This window comes from Cuculus canorus, chromosome 1, assembly GCF_017976375.1.
Source record: "Cuculus canorus isolate bCucCan1 chromosome 1, bCucCan1.pri, whole genome shotgun sequence".
Taxonomy (NCBI): domain Eukaryota; kingdom Metazoa; phylum Chordata; class Aves; order Cuculiformes; family Cuculidae; genus Cuculus; species Cuculus canorus.
This window is the reverse complement of record NC_071401.1, coordinates 23783085-23809781: the sequence shown is the minus strand read 5'-3', so window position 1 is coordinate 23809781 and position 26697 is coordinate 23783085. Positions and strand designations below refer to the sequence as shown.

General features: G+C 38.5%; 1 protein-coding gene across 3 annotated transcripts; it reads left to right on the top strand.

Moving 5' to 3' along the window:
• Positions 1-205: 205 nt before the first annotated feature.
• On the top strand, positions 206-25923 carry LOC104064177 (NEDD4-binding protein 2-like 2). 3 transcript variants are annotated; one of them, XM_009566479.2, is made up of 6 exons: positions 206-339; positions 4038-5509; positions 14820-14944; positions 20147-20235; positions 20528-20604; positions 25196-25923. In XM_009566479.2, the coding sequence occupies exons 2-6, from the start codon at positions 4038-4040 to the stop codon at positions 25392-25394; spliced, it is 1962 nt and encodes a 653-aa protein (XP_009564774.2). In that variant the 5' UTR covers positions 206-339; the 3' UTR covers positions 25395-25923. The 3 variants fall into 3 exon arrangements, with proteins under 3 accessions (XP_009564774.2, XP_053921368.1, XP_053921362.1); XM_054065393.1 differs by lacking the exons at positions 20528-20604; positions 25196-25923 and adding an exon at positions 19530-19608 and having other exon boundaries at positions 20147-20220; XM_054065387.1 differs by lacking the exons at positions 20147-20235; positions 20528-20604; positions 25196-25923 and adding an exon at positions 19329-19607.
• The last annotated feature ends 774 nt before the right edge of the window (positions 25924-26697 follow it).

Here is a 26697-nt window from a genome sequence, read left to right as displayed (position 1 = left end):
CCAACTGCACTGCAGCCCCTGAAGGCAGGAAACCATGTGTATGGCCTCCACCCCCACCGCACAGGCTGCGGACAAACCCGCACGCTGAGAGACCCCCCCAAGGGCTGTAAAACACCCTCAAATCCGCCGCTCTCCCGCCCTGGCTCAAAGCCTTCCCGCGCGCGGGGGGAGCCGCCCCCGGGCCCGGGGCATGCTGGGAGTTGTAGTCCAACACGATGCCGAATGGAACTACAGGTCCCATAACGGCGGGGGGAGGCGGCGCCATTTTGAGAGCGAGGGCTGACGGGGCTGCGTTGCGCCGTGCTCGCCGAGGCGGCGGGGCCGGGCCGCTGCCCTGAGGTGGGTCTCGTCACCCGCGTACGGTCTGCGGCTTCTGTCCGGCCATTCGGGTCCGGCGTGTAGCGAAGAGGGCTGGTGTGGAGCGGGGCAGCGCGGGGGGTTGGTGCTGACGCGGGAGCCGGGGCTGAGACTGGGGGGCACGTGGAGAGGGGGTGCCTTACACATGGAGAAGACCTTTGGTTGGAAAAGACCTTTACCGTCAAGGCCAGCCGTACCTGCGCTCTGCTAAACCATATCCCTGAGCACCTCGTCTCCTCGTCTGTTAAACATCTCCAGGGATGCGGACTCGTCCACCTCCTGGACAGCCTGGTCCAGTGCGTGATAACCCTTCTGGTGAAGAAGCCCCTTGTTCCTCTCCTCTGCCCCTTCCCGCCCCTTTCCTCTCCCCTGCCCCCCTGTTCCTCTCTTGTGAGACGTCCAGTTCTGGAATCCTCAACATAAGAAGGATGTGGGACTGTTGGAACGGGTCCAGAGGAGGGCTGTAAGGATGAGCCTTGCGGCCCGTTCCGTGCCTCGGGACCATTGAGGTGCGAGTCCCTCCTCTCGAGTGATGAGGGGTGCGGCCTCGAGTGATACCAGGGGAGGGTTAGGCTGGATGAACACCTGGAGGGGTTCCAGGCCAGAGTGAATGGGCCTTGGGCAGCCTGATCTGGTGGGATGTGCCTGTCCATGGAAGGAGGGGTGGAACTGGATGATCTTTAAGGTCCCTTCCAACCCAAACTATTCTATTCTATGGTTAGAGGGCTGGAGCACCTCCCATACGAGGACAGGCTGAAAGAGTTGAGCTTGTTCAGCCTGGAGAAGAGAAAGCTCCAAGGAGATCTTGTAGCAACCTTCCAGGCAAGAAAGCTGGGGAGGGAGTTTTGACAAAGGCTTGTAGTGATGGGACTAGGGGCAATGGGTATAAACTGGAGAGGAGCAGCTTTAGACTAGACATAAGGAAGAACTTCTTCATTACGAGAGTGGTGAGGCACTGGCACAAGTTGCCCAGGGAAGTTGTGGCTGCCCCATTGCTGTAGGTGTTCAAGGCCAGGTTGGATGGGGCCTTGGGCAGCCTGATCTGGTGTGAGGTGTCCCTGCCCATGGCCAGGGGGTTGGAACTAGACAGTCTTTAAGGTTGCTATTCTGTGATTTTAAGAAGTATTTCCTATTGTCCAATCTGAACCTACCCTGACGCAGCTTAGGGCCATTCCCTCTTATCCTGTCACGCGACACTTGGGAGAAGAGACTGATACCCATTGTGCTACAACCTCCTTTCAGGCAGTTGTGGGCAGTGACAAGGTCTCCCCTCAGCCTCCAGGGTGTGGGGAGGGGGGTTTGGGGCCGGGAAGAGGTGCCTCACAAATGGTTGTGGGGGAAGGGCTGAACGCCTTACCCCAAGTTGTGGGGAGAGAGTGCCTTGCATTGGGGTGTGAGGAGGCAGGCAGTGGCTGACACCCCTAACGGGAGCAGGGGTTGCGGCTCTCAGCCCCCACCTGAGACGCCTTGCTCCTGGCAGCAGCTCCTGGCCACCATCCCCATGCAGGATCAGTGCCTGCTTCCCCCAGCTCCCAGGTGTGGTCTAGCTCTGTGGCAAGGGATTCTGGCCTGTGTGCTTTTTCACTTCTGTGCCCAGGAAGAGGTGATCAGGCAAGCAAAGCTAATCGGTTCCCCCTATTTGCAAGTTGTGCCGCCTTTTTCCATTTGGAAATTTATCGTACAGGTGGAGCTTAGGGCCTTAACCTACCTGGTTGAGCCTTCTGCATGTTTGGCAGGTTAAAGTGGTAATTCTGCTTTGCAAGCGCCAGCCTGGTGACTCGTGCATGCTAGTTCAGGCTGAACACTCACAACCAGTTCTTTACAGAAATATGATGGACCTGTGCATGTCCTATTCAAGAATCAAGGCTGTCAAGTAGACTGCACTTTCTCAGTACACATTTACTTTGTCCCCCTGAAGAATGCAAGTGAAGATGCTTTCACATGCAACTTCACTGTCCCAGAGGATACCCAGAGAAAGTCTATTAAGGATTAGCAAGAAAGGGTGTTTCCATGTGGGACAGTCACAGAGCAGCATCCTCCGTCATTGGAGATGGAATTGTGCACCAACTGTTTACACACTCTGTTTTCATTCCACATCAGAATGTGGGCTCTGCTTAAACATCATCCCAGATGACAGATGAGTACATAGAAACTAATAAAACAACTTTTTTATTTTCCCAGTCCTGTTCTTGAGTGGAGATAAGAGTAACATTTTTTGATAGATAGGGGACAGAGTCCACGGATTCATATAATCTCTTACTCTCTTTCCAGCTTAGAAGAAGGAACTGAGACGCTGGAGGTAGTCATAAAATGTGTATTTCTTTTGAGGAGGAAAGACCATAGCTACCCACAATGTTGTTTAACCACCTCTGAGGAAGGAAAAATAGCTGCACGGTCACATTTCTCCTGCTTCTGACATTAATGCTGTCTTCCACATAGTAAACTCAAATGAAAACAGTAAAATGTCTGTGGTTCAGGTGTTTTGATACTGAGGATGACAGAATTCTCTTCCTTTGGGATATTAGGTCAGAAAGTGCCCTGGAGTAATGCTTTTCTCTTGAGTTTTGCAAGTGAACATGAGGTGATACTTACAAATCTTCCTTTAATACTACAGTTCCTTTTAGGATAAATAAAAAAGCCCCTTCATTTCTCATCCAGAATGAAGGGCATGTGGCCTTTTATTAACATTTACTCCTAGAAAGTTGAAATGTTCACAGAAAACAGTAGAATAAATCCTCTACTAGGAAAAATATTTTCTTTCTTGTTTGATACTGGAGCGGGTATTTGCTGAATAAAATACTTGGCACTTGATTTGTTATAAAATTATTATTGTTTTTTATTGCATTCTGCCTAGACCCCAGGAATACAAAGCAACATCTGCATAGTAGTTAGCTGGATCATGGCATGACTGCATGTCACGGTGTTCAGTGCCATCTTACTTTGGTTTTAGTTGCTCTTGTCTCTCTGAATCTTTCTGGAACTTACTGGCTCATTATGAGATGGCAATCTGTTTGGGGCAGAGATTGCTTTTTTTGTTTATTTTTAGAAAACATGCAACCAAGTGGTCGTGGTTCTTAACAAAGTTATTTAGTTTTCCTAAAACCAGAAACATAGTAAGAGATCATGGATTTAATTTTAAGTCTTATTTGACTGTACCAAATTTATATGCCATCCAGTGTCTGTTTGATAGGTACGAAATGAATTAGTTGAGTTCAGTTTGTATCACAGAAAATAATGCTTGTGATGGAAGTATTTGCTTATTTGTTGGTCATGTTAGTGGTGATGTCAGACATCAGTTAGTCCATTTTGATTTGGCACTTGTTTGTGCCATAAAAGAAATTTGTAACACTCAGCAGATTGGTATAGGTCAGTAGAGAGCAGAGGTTGCGGATGTAGTTTTTCAAATATTCACGTTTTAAGAAGCATGATTTGTAAATTATTTAAGATACATCATAAAATATGACTGGTAGTCTAGGACAGCGCTAATGTGTTTCTTTGCTAAAGATGTGCAGTAATGTGTCACTTTTGTTTAAGCAAGACTTCCAGCAGGTGATGTCTGCTTTTCTTCTCATTGAACACATTTTAGTTGTGACTATGGATGATGCATATAATAGGCCTGCTTTTTTTATACTTTACTTTAAAAATGTGCACATTGATAATGTATTTTTTTTTTTTCTAAGATGCTTCATGCTGAAAGTAGCATAAGGCTCTTGGAGTGTCATGATGAAATCACGATTGAACCATGTTCTAAAAAAATGAAGTCAACAGAAGGGGCTTACGGGAAGATGTCTAATGATGGTAACCAAGGTATTCAAGAGGAAGTGGACACTGAGAGAATGTCAAATGGTTTAATATCAGTGCATGCCTCAGATAACCAAGGGCAATACGAAATGCAGAAGCAAGAGGAAATACCTGCTGGTGTATCAGGAACACTGAAGGAAATTCTCCCTGAATATAATCTAGTGCTTGGACAGCCAGTTGATTCAGAAACTGTGCAGAACGTAAATTCTCCATTTGCATCAATAAATGACGCTGAAGTCAAAGAAAAAAAAGGTCATTTTATTAAAAATAATATTGGTGAAGATAATATTAGAAATGGCAGTGCATCATTCTCAGTAAATAGAAATGCATCAGATGAGGATTTTTTTACAAGCAAAGAATTTATTGGACCTATTTACAAGCCTGCCGAAACTAACAAACAGGATGAAGATGGCAGTTGTAGTGAACATAAAAACAACGAGGGAGATCAGAATGAACTGCATGAAAAGAGAGCTGAAAGAAAGGAGACAAATAAGATGCAGATAACTTCTTCTACTGTACCAGAAATAGATGATGAACTGGACCAATTCTATAAAGAAATAAACCAGCTGGAAAATGAAAATTTGCACACTAATTTTGCAGAAAAAGAAACTGAAACTTCTCAGGAACAATGCTCTCCATATAACTGTAGTCAAACCTCACAAGAGGATTATCAGCATGCGTTGTTGGGCAGCCCACAACCATTTTGTGAGAATGGACAGCGTTCCTTTGGGGAACAGAACAGTCAGAAGACAAGCAACAAGCAGCAGTTTGTCGTGGAAACAAGTGTCTGGAAAACTGAAGATACCTTTAATGGACAAGTAGATTCTAAATACTGGAACTACTCGGTGCCTGAATTCAGACCTGCTTGGCAGTCAACAGACTCTTTCATAGTGCCTCAGGGACCTCATCCTCCTAGATTCAGCAACCATCAATCGCATTTTCAGATACTTAATACCCAACCACAAGAAACACATACTCTCCCTTCTGAGAATGGTGAACTTTCTTACAAAAATTATCATGGTTTCCATGGAAATACTGATATCAACAGTCACAGTCCTTTGCTTGATCAAAGTACCAACTATGCTGGTCATATTGACATTCATACTACTCAGGTCTTCAGAAATGGAAATAATGACCAGTATGAACTCCAAAATAATGACCAGAATGAACCCCAGAATAATGGTTTCTGTGAAACCAGAAAAGAGTGTTGGAAGGATCCAAAAGCTGATAGTACAGAAGGAATGGACAGCTTTTCTTCCTTGCAGTTACCTGAAGAAAGATTTGGTTATTCACAGAAATTCCTCCTAATCTTAAGAGGCCTGCCTGGTTCAGGAAAATCAACACTTTCTCGGTAAGTAAAGACTTAAAGCTTGAGGTGCTTATTCAAATCACTATTTTTAAGGTTTTTATTTTTTTTTTTTTTAAATCTCTAAGCACTTTGAAAACTTTAGCATTAGACTGTTATGATGCAGTAATTTTTACTTAATGAGGACAGATGACAGTAAATATAAAAAAGATTTCCGTGGGGTTTTTGTCTTCTTTAGAATTTTGAACAACAGGATCTGTTGTGTGTTAAATAAAAAAGTTCTGTATCCATTAAATTGCATAATTATTTATTATGAAACTTTCAGGTGTAGTACGATGTGATGGTCTGCCCTCTTTTTGTTTTCATTTTTAACTTCCTTCATTTAAAAAGTCCTCAAGTCAGATCTGCAGCATTGATTTGACTGAACCAGAATTGCTTTTTTATGCCCATGCAAAAGTCTTCAAAGACCATTAGAAGAGTTTTGCTAGTCTGAAAACACTTCATTTGTTTTCAGTGTGTTGATAAAACTGAGCATAATCTCATTCCCTTTTTTTCCATACTATGTCAACTTCTCTGTTTATTTGTGAACAACGCACAAGAAGAATATTGCTTTTCCTTAAAATATACTTGTTGAGGTCTGACAGGCTTAAAAGCAGGTACCACTTCCAACTTGGGTTGTTGCTTTAGGTTTTTTTGGCCTAGTTTAAAAAGCATATAAGTTAACAGAGCACAGATACTCTCTGTGATTTGCGAAAATAGTTGTCTCTAGTTACTGAGCTCTGTATCTTGCAAACCTGCATTTCTGAAGCTGCATGAGCCTACGTGGGTATTATCACAATAATTTCTTTAGTATATGAAAGCAACATAGAACAGTTGGAAAAGTAGCCCCGTGGAAAAAATGCTGCCTCATTTAGTGCAGAAGCTGGATAATATTTAATGTGAAGATATACGATAGCATAAAATATTTTGTTTTCAGTGTTTTGTGTGCTGCGTTGGTTCTGTAGCGAACATATGCTGCAAATACGTTATTTACATAATCTGAAAGATTTAAATATCTTGAGGTTTTTATAAACACATATTCTTGCTTTTTCATGTCTTGCTAGTGAGATCAATTACTAATTTCATTTAACAGATGGTAAAGCGGGCACTATGAGGTCACAGTAGTCACCAAATTTGGGAACAGAATTTCAACTGTGTGGGACTTGTTTTTCAGTGAATTCAATTATATGCTGTTTCATACATTCAAAGCTTGGTTACAATCTCTAATTCCCATAAAATTGACACTTGGGTACCTGGTGGCAGTGGAACCCAGCATTAATGTCTGCCTGTGAGGAAAAGGCGTATATTACTAATTAAGTCTTAATGAAGTTGACAATGGTTTTGTGTGTAACACTGTAGACTTCTGTAGCATAGACTAGGACAGCAAATAGAGTCTTCTGATATCATATTGGCACCCACGGGTAACTTCACAGGCTTGCCTTCTTCATCACCTACAGGCAAACATCTACCATTTGTGCTAGCAAAATGACTGTGTAGGAAAAGCAGAAAATTATATAAATAGTGGATCAGCGCTAGAAGGGAATTAGATGCATCTTGCAAGTTGGTTTCCTAAGTGTGAAATGACAGCAGATCAGTAGGGAGTCCCAGGAATCTTGAATTCCTATATGCATTTTGTGTAAAGTGAGGGGTTTTAAGCACAGCATTTTTCCTCTGCTTCCAAGCTTTACCCATATCTGTCCTGAAACTTCCATTGATGTCCGTGTTTTGTTTTGACTCTCCTATGCCTGCTGTTTGGAATCGTAGGCATGTTTTTTGGAAGAGGCTCTGGAGATAAACTAGTCCATCATTCTGCTTGGAATCATCATTCTCTGTCACCGTTGTTGGATCAGATTAGTTGTGTCTCTGTCTGGCCTGATCTTGAAAAACATTCAAACTTTTCTTGTGCAGTATTACCTTCCTAGTAAAGAAGTTCTTCATCATCTCTAAACTGAAGTGCCCAAGTCATAATTTGCATGTATTCTCCTGTGCAGTTACCTGGGAGAATCTGGCTTGTCACCTTTGCAGCTTCCCTGCAGGTAAGGGGATGGCCTTATTCATTGTAATAAACTGCTATCAGATAGCCTTTAACTAGCCAGACAAAACAAGCCCTGCTGCTATTAACCTTTCCTTCCAGTTCACACACAGCCATCTCGGTAGCCACCTGTTCAGCCTTTTCGTGGTTTTCCACATGGTTTTCCACGTATCTTTTGAACTGGGAAACCCCGAACTGGACGCAGAATTTCTGAGTTGACCACATGATCCAGGTGGTATGTGGATTATACCTTCCATTGATCTACTGGCCGCATTTTCTCTTGTAAAGCACAGCATCTGGTTTGAGCCTCTTTTAATGAGAGCACACAATTAGCTCATCTCCAGTTTTATGTCCACTGTAATCCTGAGTTCTTTTATAGCAGGGCTGCTCAACCTGTCACTTTCCCTCCTGTTTTGATGCTTAGTTTTCTTTTTCACCAGTTGTAGAATTTTGTGCTTTTCTTTCTTGAGCTTCATGACATTTTGCTTAGCCTGGTGCTCAAGTTTCTCAGTGTCCTTCTGGATAGAATCCGTACTCTTCGGCATGTTGGGTATCACTAATAGTTTGGTGTCATCTGAAAATTCTCTACCTCATCATCCAGGTTAATGATGAAGATACTGAAAAAATCAGTCGCACTGTCATCCCGTGCTGCACACTGATTGTTACTGACTGGGAGATGATGGCAGAAACCTTGATAATTTCAAAATATGTTACATTCATTGATCTGTTGTCATTCACAAAGGCAGCTGTTTCATCTTCAGTAAAGAATGATTTGTCTGTTGCAAACCCCACACTGACTCTTCCTTCTTACCTTTATTTCCTTAACATGTGTGGAAATAGATTCGGAGAGAATGCACTTTGTTATCTTTCCAGGAACTGAGGTTAGGTGAAATTGAGCAGCCTTTAGTTCCTTGGGTCCTTATCTTTACTTGCCTTAAGTATGAGCATAATGTTAGTGGTTTCCTGGTCATTGGGGAGCTCCCTTCATTTTCTTTATTCACTTGACGTAGACAATCCCAGTCTCTTGAGGCTTGTTAGACTTCTATCTCTTTATCCATCTATTTCCAGTTTTGTTTTCCTATTCCTATCCAACCATGGCTTTTAGTCTGTGCTTATTAGCTCCACATCTGCCCCTGAATTCTAAGCAGATTTCTCAGTTTATCCTTCTCCCCCAACTTTCTTCACAGATTGCTCTTGTCCCTGCTTCAGCCAGGGGACTGTATTATCTCATTCCCAGCTTCATTTTACCGCTTTCTTCCTTGCACTTCACTCTTTGCCCTGTCCTTATTTCCCGGTTCTGCTGCCATTACTAAGTTGCATGGTCCACTGTGCTTCCTGTGTCATTCTCTTTTTAGGCCAATTTTACTTCTTTCCTTGCCATTCTTAAGACTGTGTTGAGGGAAGTGTGTTCTTACAATGCAGTATTGCTACTGAATCAGGTTCCTGCCACTGCAAGAATGCTTTGTTCAGGAATAGGCTTACTGTAGTGATAATCTTTGCATTTTCTGCTCTACTTTGTATGAAAAATAGTGCTTTTCATTATTATTTTCTATAGACATGACATGTGAAAGTCCTACAGCTTGGGCAGATTTACAAAATTTTACAGGGAAAAAAAAACTGTGTACTTTGCTAGATTAAATCCCTCAATTCAAAGCTACTGAGAGAAAAGCTTGGTGTAGCAAACCATGATAGTAATGCTACATTTTTTCCTTGGTTTTGAAGTAATTGACTGTTTAGTTAGAAATTTGCTGAAATGACGTTGAAAGAAGAAATAGTAGTTAAATTTAAAAATACTTTTAAAATTAAATCCATTGTCAGGAGTATATAAAGACAGTCATCTTTATCTGGGGCCATCTTCCCAAGAGTTCCCTCTTCAGAATGGAAGAGTTAAAGAGTTAGTATGTGTAGCTGAATGTAGGAACAGTTATGTGCTGTTATTTCTAATGTATTTCTTGGAACAGTGTTATGAGCAATGCTTTTAAAGTAGCATTTACATAGTTTAGTAATACTCCAAACTGTAAAATGATATTTGTTTATTGTCTGGTTTTTTCTCATCTGTGATATGTTACCTATTTTAAATAGGTGAGTTATTAGGTCTAAGGAGTCTTCTGTATTATAAAAGTATCTGTCAAAGTAGACTAACCAGGATACAGACTGGGTGACTATTTCAGTTTTGAAGAAAAATCAAGGCAGTATTTGTGTGTGTGTGTGTGTGTGTGTGTGTGTGTGCGCGCGCACGCGCTTTAAGTTTTATATCTGCTTTGATATCATCGTCCTACTATGTTCAAAGATAGGTGTTCAGTTGCAGGGAAGATATAGAGTGAAAAGGCTGGATTACAGCAGTTGGGTAATAGTGCTTCTCATTTCAGGCATGTGCACATATTGGTGCTGACCAACATGTAATTGGATTCTCTTATTAGAAATGTATTTAATGTTTTTTCTTTTTCCGTCTCTCAAAAGTGGAATATCATCTTTCTATGGCTTTAGATAATAATGACGGTTTCTTTGCACAAATGTGCTTTTTGTTCTTTCTGTTTCCTAGTTCTTGAGCCGAGGATAAATTATTGCCAAATGCATATTAGAAGTATGTGAATTGTTCCATATGACGTCAACAAGTATATTTTTTAAATACAATAGTAATACAATTAATAAATACAATAAATTCACAGTTTAAATACTGTGAATTCTGAGAGAGATAATGTCAGCTTTTAAAATGTTATGCTTTAATTTAATGATTTAAAACCAGACATGCAATCATATATCAGTTCATAAATACATTACTTAGTGATGGCTTATGTGTTATGTGTAGACTAAGAGTTCTGTTACTCTGACTCCTTTGGTAGTCCCTTTACCTTCCCAAATTCTGAAGTTTTAGGAATGCAAACATAGTTTACTATATTAAATCTGTTATATCAGTTATGTAGGTTCTTAAATATGTTGTGGTGTATTATGAACTTCAAGGAATAATAAGAAAATAATTCAAGAATAAACTTTCTTGATGAGTTTACAGGATTCCTGAACCCTCATCACTGTGTTTCTTTATTGCTACAATTAATGATGTTTGGGAGAGATGACAGAAGAATTTGAGTGTGTTATTCTCTAGAACACTGGGCAGAGTCTGTTCCTAGAAACAGAAATAAAAATGAATGCCCCAATAGTGCCGTTAGTGTTGATTCATCAGTTTATATGTATTCCTACAGAAGCCTGATGGTCAGGCCCCCACAAGCTGTAGGGGTGTGTCTATCTACTCAGCTAGTAGAAGAATCCCACTTATTATGTGCTATCTCTTTTTATTAAGGCAGGTGGTTCTTACTCTTCAGGATGTGTATATATACATTCAGCATAAAAAGAGTGAATGTGGAAGATGGAACCATTTTTTCTAGCGTTATTAATTGGCAAGTATAGCAAACTGTAAATGAGAAATTTGGGCCATGTGTGAAATCACGGCCAAGCAACTTATGAATATAAATTCCGGTTAAATATTTTATACAAGAGAGAAACGGATATTAAAAAAATGCTGTTGTATGTGGTGAATGATTTACTGGTGTCGTTTTGTCTATGTAGAACAAAAATAGGCTTTGAATCCTCCCATGCTCTCCTAGACGAGTGTAATACACATCCTATTACATGACATAGGCTTTAGCAAAAATAGTTATTGAACAGTGTCCAAAAAGTGGCTGCACTTCTGATGTATCATGCTCTGCTTTCTGAAATAGCATTGCTATTTATCCTGAAGTAACCGTAATACTCTGGAAAGGAGCAAAAGAACAGGAAAGAAAAAACAGCTTACATGTAGTTTCAGTCATATTCCTTGACAGTTGCATCATTACTAGCTTCTTCGGATCCTCAGTAAGCTGAGTTTTGTTGTAGATCTCTGTATTTTAAAAGAAAAAAACAACAGCATAGTTGTGAGACAAAAAAAAAATATGTAGGGATGTAAGTTAATATGCTGTACAGTGTTCCAGTCTTTAAGCTGTGATCCACAACAGGTCTGTTGTTGATGGCAGGTGGCAAAACAGCAAATTCCTTATGTAGGAATTAAACTTAAATAGCTCTTCCTGCAGATATGTATAAGAAAGCTTGGCAACTCAGAACTAACATACATTTGTTCTCCTAAGTTATTTGGGATTTTGCCAGTTCTTTTCTGTTCCCAACACCTCCACTGTAGTGCATCCCACATACTGCTAGTGCAGTTTGGGTTTTGTAGCCTTTGGTTACATTGCCTGTTTCTGAGCCAGAATAGTTACCTGTGTTTCCATAGACAATGATATCCCAATGTTGGCATGGGCTGTAAATGTTCTGTTGCACTAACTGGCTGTTTTATCATAGAAGCATAGAATGGTTTGGGTTAGAAAGGACCTTAAAGATTATCCATGTCCAACCCCGCTGCCATGGGCAGGAACACCTCCCACTTGAATCAGGTTGCTCAAGGCCCTGTCCAACCTGGCCTGGAACACCTTCAGGGATGGGGAAGCCACAACTTCTCTGGGCAACCTGTTGCAGTGCCTCACCGCCCTTGTCTTGAAAAATTTCTTCCTGATATCTCATCTAAACCTTCCCTATTTCAGCTTAAAAATGCTACCTCTCCTATCCCTGCACACCCTGATAAAGAGCCCTTGCCCAATTTTCCCGTTGCCCCCCTTTAAGGACTGGAAGGCTGCTACAAGGGTTTCCCTGGAGCCTTCTCTTCTCTAGGCTAAACAAGCCCAGCTCTCTCAGCCTGTCCTCATAGGGGAGGTGCTCCAGCCCTCTGATCCACTTCGTGGCCCTCCTCTGGACTCACTCTTAACAGATCCATCTCCTTCCTGTGCTGAGGATTCCAGAACTGAACACAGGGCTCTAGGTGAGGTCTCACAAGAGCAGAGTAGAGGAACAGAAACGCCTCCTCGCCCTGCTGGCCACGCTTCTTTTGATGCAGCCCAGGATGCGGTTGGCTTTCAGGGCTGTGAGCAAACATTGCCAGCTCATGTTGAGCTTCTCATTGAACAGCACCCCCAAGCCCTGCTCTTCAGGGTTACTCTCAATGCATTCTCTGCCCGGCCTGTGATTGTGCCTTGGGATTGCTCCTACCCAGGTGCAGGACCTTACACGTGGCCTTGTTGAACTTCATGAGGTTAGCACAGGCCCAACTTTCCAGCCTGTCATGGTCCCTCTTGGGTTTTGTTTTCAAATATATATACTATAGAAAACAAAAATAATCAAGGAAATTTTGTAATAACACTTATTCTAGATCACACTTCAAATAGTATTGTACTGTTTTCTCAGTTTCACAAGGTTTTCCTTTATACCCCAGTTTCCAAGGATTTTCTGAAAATAAATACATTTGGCAAAATGGGAGTTGCTTGTTGGGATGATTAATGTGGTTTTGATTTGATGGATTTTCATGTTATTTATCAGTGGTTATTTATGCTTGGCAACTTTGCTGTAATCATTTTCTCTGACTTTCAGGTATTTGCCTGCCTGGACTATATTTAGGATGGATTTTAGTTATCTAGATCAGCTGAATGATGCTTGTAGGTTTGACTGTGGCATTTCATGACAATACAAGTCCAAAATTCTAGAAAAGCTTAATGGATTTTTCTAATATTTCTACATAGTCAGTTGCAATAACTTCTGTGATTAATAAACATAGCATAAGATATTACAACATAAAATAAGAATTAACATAGTAACAGTGAGCATTGCAGCTGTGTCCCTCTGAGTTCCTCCTTTTACCCTCGTTGGCTTCTTCACAGTATCTTTCATTGTTTGCTAGAGCATACTTAAGTTCTGTAATCTTTAATGTTGACTGTGCAAGACAGACAACATAATGCAACTTATTCTGGCCTACAAATGAAGTAAACTTCTAGCCAGTAAAATGTCTATGTTGCTTGAAAATGGTGGGCCTAAAAGCCTTGGTAAAAGTAAAATTTCCATTGCAATCTTTTTCTCTTTTTTATCTTTATAGATTCTAATTTGGATCTCTGCATTTTATCCACTTGATTACAAATTTGATTTGCTTTGGTTTTTCTGTTCGTTTTCCCCCTATAAAAATTCATAGTATTTTTGAGAGAATGTTCTGTCAGATTTTGTTGAAATTGATCTATATGTCCGGAAGTCACCATGGAATGGTGTTGTCTTAGGAAAGGAAGCTAAAACACACTAATCAAGTCATTTAAGTGATGTGAGAGGTGATTGTTTTTTTCCTGATTTGAAGGAATACATTCAAGGTTTCATAAAAGACGTGGCTTTCCCGTTAACCTGTTAGCACTTAAGTATGAACAATAGGGAAAACCAATATGAACGATAGGGAAAACCAATTCCCTGCTAGAAACTGAGATATTAAAAAATCCTATCTTAAATTTCTTATCATATATTAGACTGAAAGTACACTTCTACAAGATGTGGTAACCCATGTACATAGTTAGCCACTTCTAATATATCACTTCTCAGGGTCTTTTTGTAAATAGGTTCGACTGCTAAAACTTAAAAAAGTAACCCAGGAAAAGACAAGGAGAGAAGCATTGTATTCTTCTGAGTATGAATTCCGGTTGCTTATAGATCAAGTGAGTGCCAGAGCTGGTGAGAAAATAGAGGCAAATAAGAGTGTGTCGCCAGGATGGGGAGGGAAGGCATAGAACTGGAATAGAAGAATATAGGATCGTGAAAGAGTGAGGACAGCATTCTGTAATCGTGACTTTCATTAGGAGGACAGTTTTGGAAGTTTATTGCAATCTTTTATTTTCTCAAAAAAAAAAAAAAAAGGGAAATTGCTGTAAACATTACTAATTCTCTTTTGCTATTCCTGTTTGACCCATGTTGTGTATGCAAGCAGCATGGGCAATGATCAGAAGAGGGCATATCGAGAGTTTAAGGTACTGGAAAAGGGTTTAAATATCCAATTCATTTCTCAGCTGCATCCAGATTTCTTAGGATCAGACTGGCTTCTAGGGATAATTCCAAATGAGAATTTATATGGAAAGTGTTTCTAAATGCATTAAATTATTGTGATGTATTTAGAACTTACTGCAATATAACCATAAATTACATGGATTCAAACATCTTTTGGGGGTGAAGGAGAAGGAACAACAAATACAGAAATAGTAGAAAGAAAATATATTGCTTTAATTTGGATTAGAATTATTGGTAATGCATATCAGTGTACTTTTATAAACCAGTTTAAAGTATGGAAGATCTTCAGAAATAGGCACAGTTTGATTTATTTTAGTAATATTCTTTTTTCTATTTTTTTTTAATCTGAAAAATAGAAGTAAAAATCATTTTGTGTTTTCCTTTCTTCAACAGTATTCTGCTTGGTCAAAGTCGTGATGGCATTGTATTCAGCACCGATGATTATTTTCGCCAACAAGATGGATATACATATAATGCTACTCAGCTTGGTGATGCCCATGATTGGAACCAGAAAAGAGGTTTGAATGAATAAGAGGAATTCTATTAAATGATGCTTATATTTAGAAAATAGAAGTATAACGTTAAGTTCATATGTGTTAACAGTCTATAGGAAAAGGAGTGTTTGTACATGTATGTTACTATAGGCTATATGGAAATACATGTTTAAAGTACTTTTTAGATTTTAATTTATGTATACACGTCAAATTTTGAACTTAAAGAAGTTTCTGAGTTAAAAATGGAAAATCTCTTTTCTTTGTGCTGTGACCTGCTGGTTTGTTGAATTTCATCTTGATGACAGAATACAACCTTTATAATGCTGGAAACAGCAGAGTATATATATTTTTTTTCCAGTATCTTTCCTGGTCTGAAATTCCTCCAAAACTGATGGAAGGATGTTTCTGGGGAAGATTTTAGTTCATTTGTGTAGATTAGCAGCTTTAACTAAAGTCACTTTTCTTAATACACAGCAGTGTCCAAAGGCTGGGTTTAATTGGTAAGGGAGTGGATACCTGGAGTAAGAAGGGTAGCAGACAGATTCTTGCTCTTTCTGCAGCAGTTCTCTAATAGTCTCATTATCTATTTGTTCTGCTCCGGGGAGTGGACAAACTGAGCAACTCAGTTACCTGTGCGTGCAGATTATGCTCTGTGCTGCAGTGTCTCAAGCAGAAGCTTTCTTTCTGTTTAGAGGGTGGCTACTTTGCATCAGAAAATACAGAGGGCCAAGGAAAAAAGATATTCTCCACTTTCCTTTTCTCCTCACTCTAATACAAACTTTATGATACATCAAGGAATATTTCTGTATGAAAAGTGAGGGAATTTTTTGGGTAGTTATTAGAATATCAGTTATAAAGAGCACTTTTGAGGTTAGAGTGCAGCAATAGTAAATACTTCAAATTAAGTTCCGAGTAGGAGCCGAAGAAGTAGAAGGGTTGATGAGGTAGTACTTCATGGATGAGAGGGCTTGATGGTTCACAGTTAGGAGACCACCAAACAATTCTCACTTGATAATGGCTTTTGGCTGTTTCTGACTAGATCACAAGATCTTTCTAGTTCTCTATCAGTCACTTAGTTACACAGTGGTTTTGATAACCAGAGCAATATATAATTTAGTTGTTCTCGCTATCAAAATCACTGAATTAGAACAGCTGTATCATGTTGTATAGAACACCCCCACTGCAAAACACTTGCCAGAATAGCTTTGGGTTGGAGTTATACTCAATTCTTACCATCTGATTTGACTAGACAAAGTTCTCTGGCTTGAAGACCTTCAGAAGCTCTTGGTTTCATTTGTGTGTGCATAGTTGAAATGCATGAAATGAGAACTTCATGAGAATGGTAATTGTCATAGTTGGGATTCTTGTCTGATGAGTAGGTCTAGGTTTATGTCAGCTGTGTACATCAGTTATGTATTATATGACAACATATTTAGCTAGGGCTTTATAATCCTCATGTAATAATTATGGAGAAGGAAAAAGTGTGCTTTCTGCACAAATGAGAAAATTATTCTGTTAAAATTACCTGCAACATTTTGAGGAAGGGTATGAATCTGCAGTATACCAAGTATGAGAAAACATAGTTACAAGACCCATTCAGGAATAAGAATTCATTTATTTTGGATAAAGAGAATTTCAAACTCTCAAATGTTTATAAGACAGTGAATTACATACCCTTGATACTAAAACGCATGGACATTTAATGTGAAGGTTGTAAGGTCAAGTGTGCAAATACTAGGAGAACTAGAATTAATTTGCCGCTATAACTTTTTAATTGTCCAAGTGTCACGCTTGCAGGGTTTTAGGCCCTTTGAGTTCACTTTTGTGGCTTTAAGTGTCTCCTATTTTAGTTCATCCTGCCACTTACTGGAACTTTTGGCTGCCTTTGTGGTAGTAGCATATTGTTGAGTTGAGGATTAACTGCTTTTTAAACTCTTTTTTTGTTTGGTTGGTTGGTTTGATTTTGACAATGACTAATAATTAGTTACTTTTTATACCTTTAAAGGAAACTTTGTCAGGTATTACATCAGCACACTTAATACTTACATCTGTAGTTAAAATGGAATGGTTGTATATGTAAGTGGATTGTAACTCTAATATCTTTTTTCACAAGCTTTTGTAAATTAATGATGGTTCCATTATCTTCATTACAAATTGGCTGTTCTCTTGATACCTTTAGGGATCTTTTCTGAAATAAATATTTTTGGATTTTTCCTTTGTTTCTTTCAGCCTACCAGTCATCTTTTCTAGATTTGAGTTTCAGAAAGATCGTTTGTGCCAGGTTAATGAAGCCAGGGCAATATATTTTTCTTTTTTTATGTAGCTTTTTCCGTTGATTCCTAGTGCTCTGTTGGAACATACTTTAGCTTTTACTTTTTTCCTCCTTTCCATATACAAATTTGCTTCCCAGCCTGTTAATTTAATTTCTTCCCATTGTACGGATTGATTTCCATCAAGATAAATGCCTAGTTCTCTACAATACTTTAGAATTTTTCTTTCTTCAGATTCCTGCTTCATTCAGTGTATAGATTGAGCTGTGGGCAGCTATTCAACAGATGTATTTTTTTTTACTCTTCACACTCGTTGTGGATCTTGCTTTTCATTAGATGCATACTATTTTAGCTTTGTTCAATGGAACATTATTAATTCACCTGGAAACTTTTTTGTATGAACTTTATTTTAGCGTTGTGATCTTCAGATATTTCAACTCTTTCATCTGCTTCATCACCTTAACTTTCATGTGAGCACTAGTGGTATTATATTCCGAATTTTTCATTGGCAGACTAAGGCACAGTTGCCAAAACCATCTTCCTGTTGGATGCCAAACGTAGCAATTTAGGTATTTGCTTCAAGGTATGTAGTAGTAACTAAGCTTCATATATTTAGAATAGGTTTTCACTGTCTTCATATTCCAGTGAGTTCATATCACTTCTGTAAATGGTACCTGTAGCTTTTGAAATTAGGCAGCCAGAAAATGAAGATCATGCAAAGTAGCAACCACTTGGAAAGAGGTGGGATAATGTTTAAAAACATTCACCAGAAAGTGATCTTTCTCTGTTTACAGTCGTTCTGACTTGCTCATAATTTATATCACAATTTCTTAAAAAAAGAGGCATGCTTAGGTCATGCTGGTGATGTGATTCAAAATCCTGATTCAACTGCAGGACAAGTCCATCACTTGCTGAAAGAAGTAGGGGTAGGTAAGAGGAAACAGTGCACAAACACATATTTAAGGACAGCAAGGTAATACATATGCCTTATAATTACTACCCAGCCTTAATTTAAAGATTTCCCAAGGTGCAGAGATTCGCTTTGCAACAGTGATGCCTTCTTAGTTGTTTTTTTTTTGCCTTTGCACCCTTTCTTTGTCTTTTGAAAGAAGGACTGCTCATTTCCTGCAAGAATTTTGAAATGTGAAATTCATGGTGTGTTTGTGGCACACACGGCTAGTACTGCTTGGAACTAAATAAAAGATTTTTTTGTTCTTTGCTTCGGTGTGTAGCATCAGAGCAACAGATTATTTTTTTACACATTGCTTCTGTAAAATAGACAAGGAAATATTGTTATGTGTTTAGTGATTAACTGAGGCACAAAGAAGCTGAGAAATAGATTTTATGAAGGCCTTACTTTCCATTGTAAGAATCTTCAGGGTAGTTGTAAAAGGAGTTGAGGAATCTTCCTGAATCTGATACTGAATCATAAGTTGGAAATCTGCTCCATCTGGCTTAGTTTCAGGCTGCAAAAAGAACCTCATTTACCGATAGATGCACAAAGTAGTTCTTTTCTAAAGATGTAAAAGTTGTGTCCCTTTCTGCAAAGAATGGCGGAGGTCTTGCTTTCAAAATAAAAAGGTGAAGGAAGTAAAAAAAACCAAAAATTAAGGTAGCCCATTTGTCCCCAAAGTGGAATACTCAAGTACCCTTTTCTAGGTGCTCTCCTCTGCAGGAGTTCCTTCTGAACTTCTGGTAAGAATAGGTTAACTGCTGTCCCAGTTTCTATGAAATGGAGGTGGATATCAAGCTCGTAAGGGCACAGAACTTGAGTTTTTCACTTCCTTGGGTCTCCTGCATAGCATTGTGTAGAACCTGAATATCAGAATCATGCTCTGTAGATATGCTCAAAGTTGTGCAATGTTGTTTTTTTCAGGGACAAATCCTAGTATTGTGAATTTGAAGTTCTCTGAGAATGCTTTCTGGACTAACTGTGTAAGAGATTTAGAAGAATGCCTGATCTCAAGATCAAAGTTAGGTTTAGGCATAAGGAAGATGCTTGATTATCAAGACTAAAGTAGTCTTCGTCTTATGAAGAGATACGATTTTAGGCATCAGGGTACTGTTGAAATGTTTTCTGTGCTGTATTCTGGTGAATCTCAGGTAGCTAACAGATTTGCGTGTTTTATCCCCTGAAGTCCTCCAACCAATCTCAGTTCCACACTGTAATCTCCAAGATGCTTCTGCTGAGTAAGAAGTATACTCTTGCTGGTCCAGATTTAAAAGTATGATACTTTGTAAGCATCCTGATGAACAATTGCATCATAGCTGTCTCATCATCAATGAAGATCTGTCTCATCATCAATAAAGATCCTAAATTGAATGTGCCTTCTTCCCAGTTGCTGTTTTGTGGAACTTGGAAGCAGCTTATTATTCCTGAAGCTTCTGTCATCTTTTGGACTTCATAGAAATTGACCAGTGAGTTGAAAGGTTATTCAAGTGAAGGCAGTTTGAATTTTTGCTTGTATTTTTTTTTTAATGTCTCGGAAATATTTCAGATATGTGATGTCTTTCTGTGAATATCACCTATTAGCATTTTGTTGGAGAAGGATTGCAATACCTTACCACAGGTCTCAGTTATTAATGCACCATATGTTATCCAGCAAGGCTGGTAAACCTGGAACCACGGTATAATTTCATGCTAGGATCTCTGTACCCAGCAGGACACATTTTGAGCAGTTCTGTTGTGTTGCTTTGACTTCTACACTTCCAATTTACCCCTTTGCATCAATTCACCACCACGTGATTTTTATGCCCTTTGCTTAATTTTTCTTACCTTGCTTCTACTTGTGTCCATTCCTGTCTCTCTGTTTCAGTGCTTTTACTCCTTTTCTTAGAACAGTGTATTTCAGTCAGACTAGGTGAGTGAAAAAACATCTGGAACAGTTTTATTTACATTTAGTATTTTATTGGAGTTATGTAGTTGTTTCTTAACTTGCTCTGTTCTTCATTGCAGCAAAGCAAGCAATGGAGCAGGGGAAATCTCCAGTTATAATAGACAACACTAATACTCAAGCCTGGGAAATGAAGCCGTATGTGGAAGTGGTAGGTTTTAGTGTTTGATTATACCATCTGTTACAACTTTGCAAACTTACCTTCACCTGTGGTAAGTTAGTGTGTTTTGTCCAGTAACGTTTTCCTTACTCAAGTTTCTAAAGAGAGACTGCTTATTGCTATGATCAGTAAGTGGTATGGCAATAGTTCACACCAAGTTAAGTATTTACTTCATCTAATCTGCCTAGGTGGAATGAAAGCTGAGGCAGGATGGGGGTAAGTGCAGAGTTAACTGCAACTGTTTGTTATACTGATCTATGAACTTTTTGTTTGCCTGCTGCAGGCTCTGGAAAAGGGATACAGAGTGGAGTTCCATGAGCCAGATACTTGGTGGAAGTTTGATCCTGAAGAATTAGAGAAGTAAGCTTTATATGACAGAAATCATTGTGCTTACATGTAGAGATTGACAGATAAATATGCGCACGTAATTATACATGTAATAAGTTTTATTCAGTACCTTATTTTTTTAAATCCTTAACTACTAGTATAAAATGTATTTTATTTAAAAAGGCATTTAAAGATATACTTTTACATGAAAGTATTCTGGATAAACCAACAAACAAATAGGGATCCTGTCATGTTGGCCTGATAAGTCGATACTGAAATTTTGCTGGACATGAGTAGAAAAATTATTGAAGAATCACTGCTAAAATTATTGAAGAATCATTGCTATTATAATGAATAATTATTCTGAGAAATTTGTTGCTGAAAAATGCTACCGGCAAGAAATAGGTAGAAGACAAAAAGAAATTCTGCATTTTGCAAGGAGTTCATCAGTAGAAGTGCTTTCTTTTGTCTTTTATAGATGTATCGGTGTCAAAAACCAACAGTCCATTACTAATCAGTAAAGGTTAAAAAGAAAGCTCCCATTTTATATTATCCTGTAGCAAAATTTTGTTAAATTGTCTCCAGTCTTCAGAGGATCTGACTTAGTGTTGGACATAGGTGGTTGGACTTAGGAGCTGTGGGAGTGCTTCAGAAGCTGCTTATTATTCCTGGTTAATGTCTCTTTTGGCTTGGGTATGTCTGCTTTAGGAATCTGTGACTTATCAAACCAACTTAGGGACATTTCATAGTATAAAATGTAATATTTTCATGGTTGATCACGAAGAGTGTTCTTGGAGTTTTCTATGCTTCCAAACTGACTTGGCTTATAATTGTTTCAGCTTCGTAAAGTAGCCCCAAAGTATGTGTGTATAATATTTCTGTTGCTGATTTGGACATTACTGTGTTTATAAATCTTTTTGAAGTTTTCACCTTTTGCTCCTAAGCTATCACTAACATATTTGTAGAGATGGAGTCCTTGCTCTGTAGGATGAATTCAAATAAGTTTTTCTAGTTTGAGGTGCAGCATAGCCAAGTTGGGAAGCTGCCATGGTAATCAGAAATTTTTAAGATGTTCAATGTGAGATTTCCGTCACATGAGACAGACTGATTTTCCAGGAAAATTCATGTTTTCACATGGCGTTAACAGGTAACAGGATAAACAGACATGAAGTGTTGTTACTGTTGAATTTTATTGTCCAGTCATTTTTTGTAGGAGTTAATATCTTTCCCAAAACCAAAGAAAAACCCTTGAACTGCTGCCAGTGCTGCTACCCCTTCTTAGATGCTTACTAGAAAGTTTTAGCAGCTGCAGTTGCTTTAGATGTTTGAATAGAGGCCCATTGTTTTGAAACTTCTGAGAGCTGAGGAAAGGTGGTGAAATTTCATTTTATTTTTCAGTTTCTTGGGGAAAGGGCTCAATTTTTAAGGCTTTTCCCTTTTCCTCCTATTCGTGTGTTTGGGAAATAGATAATGATGTTATTGTAGTTCTGGGATTCCCCTTAGGAATTTTGAGCTCAACATTTTGTGCAGTACCTGGGCAAATGCTATGCTGATGATAATTGGGGTAACCTTATTAGTTGCCTGGGCTCGTACATTCCAATTCCCTCCTAAACTGGGTCACTTCACACTCTTTGTTTCTAGTGATTGGGATGAAAAATGCACTAACTTCTACTTTAATTACCAAATGGCTTTTGTTGTATTTTGGATTCATGGTCCTAATTTATTTTTTTTTTAGTGACAGTTCTCTAGATCGTTAGTAATTTCTGTCAAGTGATATATGCTGATATTCTAGAAGTGAGGTGATTTCTAGTTGCTATTTTTATAGGGTTGCTTCTGCCACTGTTTAATGTGTTTGAAAAATCTGTGAAAAGGGTCTCTAGGTCAGCACTGGGTGTTTTTGATGTCAAGAACATGACAGATGTTTTAGTGTGAAATAGGTGTCAGTGTCTTTTACAGTGTGTCTGTGAGGTACAAATTGTCTTCAGACTCACTCATGAGTGATTTTGCTTTTAGTTTAGTTTTGTGCACCTAACTTCTGTGAAAACATCTTGAGTCTGCAGACGCACCTTGCAGTGGTGTTCAAGACTTCTTGCATAGCTTTTAGACCTTTATGGAAAAGACTTTGAACTTTGATACGATTTTTAGGAGATCTTGAAAACTGCAGATGAGAGAACAGAAGAATGGTAAAACCCATGTAGAAGAGAGAAAATTTTTTAAATATTATTTTCTTTAAGCATTTAGTAAGTGTATGAAAAAATTACCCTCTGTCACGTGTGTATGCTTTCTGAGTAGCTGGTCAGTTGGGAGCTAGAACTTCTTTTACAAAAAGTACATGTTATTCCCCAAAAGCCTGAATCAAATATATCCAGTGTATCATGTGTGTTTTGAGATGGGTGTTGTTTTAATTTAAAAAAAGTTAAATCTTCTGTAACTTCACAGATAAGTGAAACACAAATACATTTAATATAATCTTTTCCCATCAGTATGATCATAAAACTGCAATTTGATATTGACATGTGCTGAGTCTTTCAAGTAGCCATGCTTGTGCAGGATTGCTTTTTCCAGTATTTGGTATGTGAGATGTGTCTAGTGCAGAAGCTTTTAATAGTGACAGAACTTAGTTTTTACAAATAGAATCTGTGTTCCTCTAAGGAAATCGAGCTTCCAAAGCGTAACTATCTGTTAGCAGCTATTGTTGGTACATCTATATTGGTTAAGGTTAGATGGTTGTATGCCCTTTCAGCACAGCCAAGCTGCCAAAAGATGAGTGAAAACATACCTGAAGAGGAGATCCCAGTATTAAATGACAGTATACAGCAGATTTGCTTCCCTTTTGTAAAATTAATTTCTATGCTTGATACGATTTTGCTGGTGGTGATTTTGTTATCCAGCCTTGTTCTTTAAGGAATGATACTTGCTCATTTATGAACTAATTATTCACAAGTCCATTCAGTTGTGGATGAGTTTCCACTTTATGTCCAGAGCACTTGAGCTGTCATCTTTTTACAGGTGTACTAAGATATGGAAAATAATGAATAACTTTGTGCTTCCAAAATTGGGCATAAAAGGACTTGCATTTCCTGTTCTCATTTTTTTCCTGTCATGAGAGCCAAGTGCTTTATAGAATCCTCATAATTCTAGGGGAATTGCCTGTTTTGTCTATCATTAACCTTGTCCTTATTCGTGAATGAAATCAAAACTTGTAAGACTTGTTTACTGATAAGTTCAATATGCTGCTGCTCTGGACTACATTAGGACATTGTGAGAATTTGTAGCATTTAAACAATGAGTTGCTTGTCATGATCACGCTAGTTTCTGATGTTGTCTCCAGGAAGAGTGTCTATGAGAGAAGTTTTCTACTTCAGCCTTTTCTTCACAGAAAAAAAGCTGATAAAATACACCTTAAAGAGCCAGCATAATTCTGAATACCTCTGAGATCACCAATTCTTCTTTAGTTCTGAATGTGAAATTGATGTGCTGCCTGCAGTGTGCTTTGGCCCCTCATCAGCTTGATATGTACCTCTTTGTCATAATAAATAAGCACAAACTCATGAAGGGGATAAAATCTTTCTTTTAAAATCTTTCTGTATAGAGTATCCTCTTTCCTGTGTAGTTTGATCGTTCCTAGTATTGATTTCTCCTCTGTAGAACAGAACAAGTTGATAAGTAGGCCCGTGCCTCTTCTGTCCCTGGCAGAAAGCACAAAGATGCAGGCAGGTGTTCCTTGTTGGTGTGACTTGGAAATAATTCTACCTGGACAAAGTCTCTTGGTGATAAGAATATATTGGGTGGTGAATGCTTGTCTACACTATTGACATGTTTTATTTATATTTTATACCTGTTCTTTTAGATTCAGTTCTGCTACAGTGCTGGCAATTCTCTGACATTCAGTTTGTGCATGAGTTTCATGGTTTTCTTTTTGGTAGAGACTGAAATTTTCTGCTAACATGCATTTTAAAATCATATTCCATAGATGCTGAGGAGTAGATACATTCTAACGTAATGTCTAATGCCTCATAGTCGTAGTAGGCAGATTTCTCATCAAGTTGACTAAATGAGTTGACTAAACACTGCAAGAATAGGATAACACTTTTGACCCTGCTTCCCTTATACGTGTTTTAGGATAAAGGTATCACGAGCATCAAATCTAAAATCAAAACTAAAATACCTCCTTATTTTATAGAGATTTACCGATGAGAAAATATTCTGTCATTAAGTCTTGAAACTGTTTTATGCTAGTTTGATTGCTTTCATAAGTAGTAGTCTAATTTTATACATCCCTCTACTCATCCCTCTACTCGTATACCATGTATAATCTGATGAATTAGTAGAAAGCTAGGTCCTCCTAGGATTATTTAGGTACGTGGTCCCGGTAAATAGCAGTACATTTTGATATGAAGAAGAATGACTGTTTTCTGTTATTTAATGTATGCAGTGATGAATTGCTAGAGTAAACCTTAATACAAGCTGAATACTGAGAGAACGGGAGTATAGTGTAATAAAAGTGGAATTTCAAACATGAATGCCGAGAAGAAAAATTGTGGAATTAGCAATTTTTTTCTTTTTCGTAACGACTGTAAACATATAAACACCAGCCAATTTATTTAATTTTTTATTTTTATAGGAGGAATAAACATGGGGTCACTCGTGAGAAGATTGCTCAGATGTTGGAACGATACGAATATCAAATATCCATACCTATTGTCATGAATTCAGTGGCACCTCCCCACAAAAACACACAAAGGCCACCTGCACAGCGAAGACATAGGTGGGGAGGCAATACAGACTTATGGAATTATTTCAGTATTTCCAGTAGCCGATAACACAGTTTCAGTCAGTGAATAAAACTCTGTTACTTGCCCTTTAAAACACATCATCAGCTCCTGTAAAGTAGTGGATCTTCTGTGTTTTAAGTAGGCCTATTTCAAGACCATTTTCTTCTGGAGGTTGTTCCTTTAACAGACTTGCATGTAAATAAAATTGTACATTAAATGTTTTTTTAAACTATATTTATTACAGTTGTAATAACTTTGATTTAGTAAAATATTTAATATAGTATGACATATAGCAGTCTTCCTTCATAAATGTAAGACAGTGATATTGTCATGTAACAAGTAACTGTTGAGCAGTTTTTTTTAAAGAGGAGGTCATATCAGGTATCTTTTAAAAGAGAACTCAAGCCACAGAAGAAGAGGTTATTTATGTAATAACCATTTTTAACGATTGCTGTTTAGCCTCCTTATCTTTTATGAGATTTTTTTTTTAAAAAAACAATATGTCCTGGATTGTCCTTCCGTTCTGTTTGGCATGTATTGCCAGCTGGAAAATTTTGGCATGTATTTTCTGGTATGGGTTGTGGATTTTGATGTTTGGGGTGGGGGCTGTGGGTTGGTTGGGTTTTTTTTTCCCTCTCAGAAACTCAAATGGCAGCTGAAGCAACCTTCTGCCAATACAGTATTCACCAGCCTTAAACTGTGTAACCTGAATTGGTTTTTATTTGTTCTCAGTGGTAGTATATAAACTATGATGGTGGCTGCACACCACAGACTTTTTTGTGCTGACTAAAAACCTCTTAAGTTTTATCACTAAACCAGAAAAATTTCACAGCTATGTCTAAATCAATTTCTTCCACTTAAAATAAAAATGAAATATTTGCTCTCAAGCCCCAGTCCACAGCTGTGATGCATCAATTCAATATAAATAGTGGATATGAATCTGTAAAACCATGTTGCATTCCCAGTTTTGGCACAGACAATATAATCTGTTTAGCACATAATAAAAGAATGAGCCAGCATGGAGATCGACTAATTTACTGCCCTCTTAAGAAATGATGAATTTGTAAGTTTTCACTTAGCTTGCATTCTAACAGCTTGCTGTATTAATAAAACTGATGTGTCTCCACTGTTCTTTTGGTAGCTCAATGCGACAGTTTTTATTCTTTTCAGGCTTTTAGGATTTTATCCAGATGAACATTATTACTGATTGCTACCTGAAATAACCTACCTTTATAACTACATTTGCTTTCCTTATATACTGAATGAGTAAATCTTGAATATGAAGTTTTGTTAAGAACATCAGTATGTAGCTAAAAGAATTTTCATGGCTTTCTATTGCTAATTTGGTGTA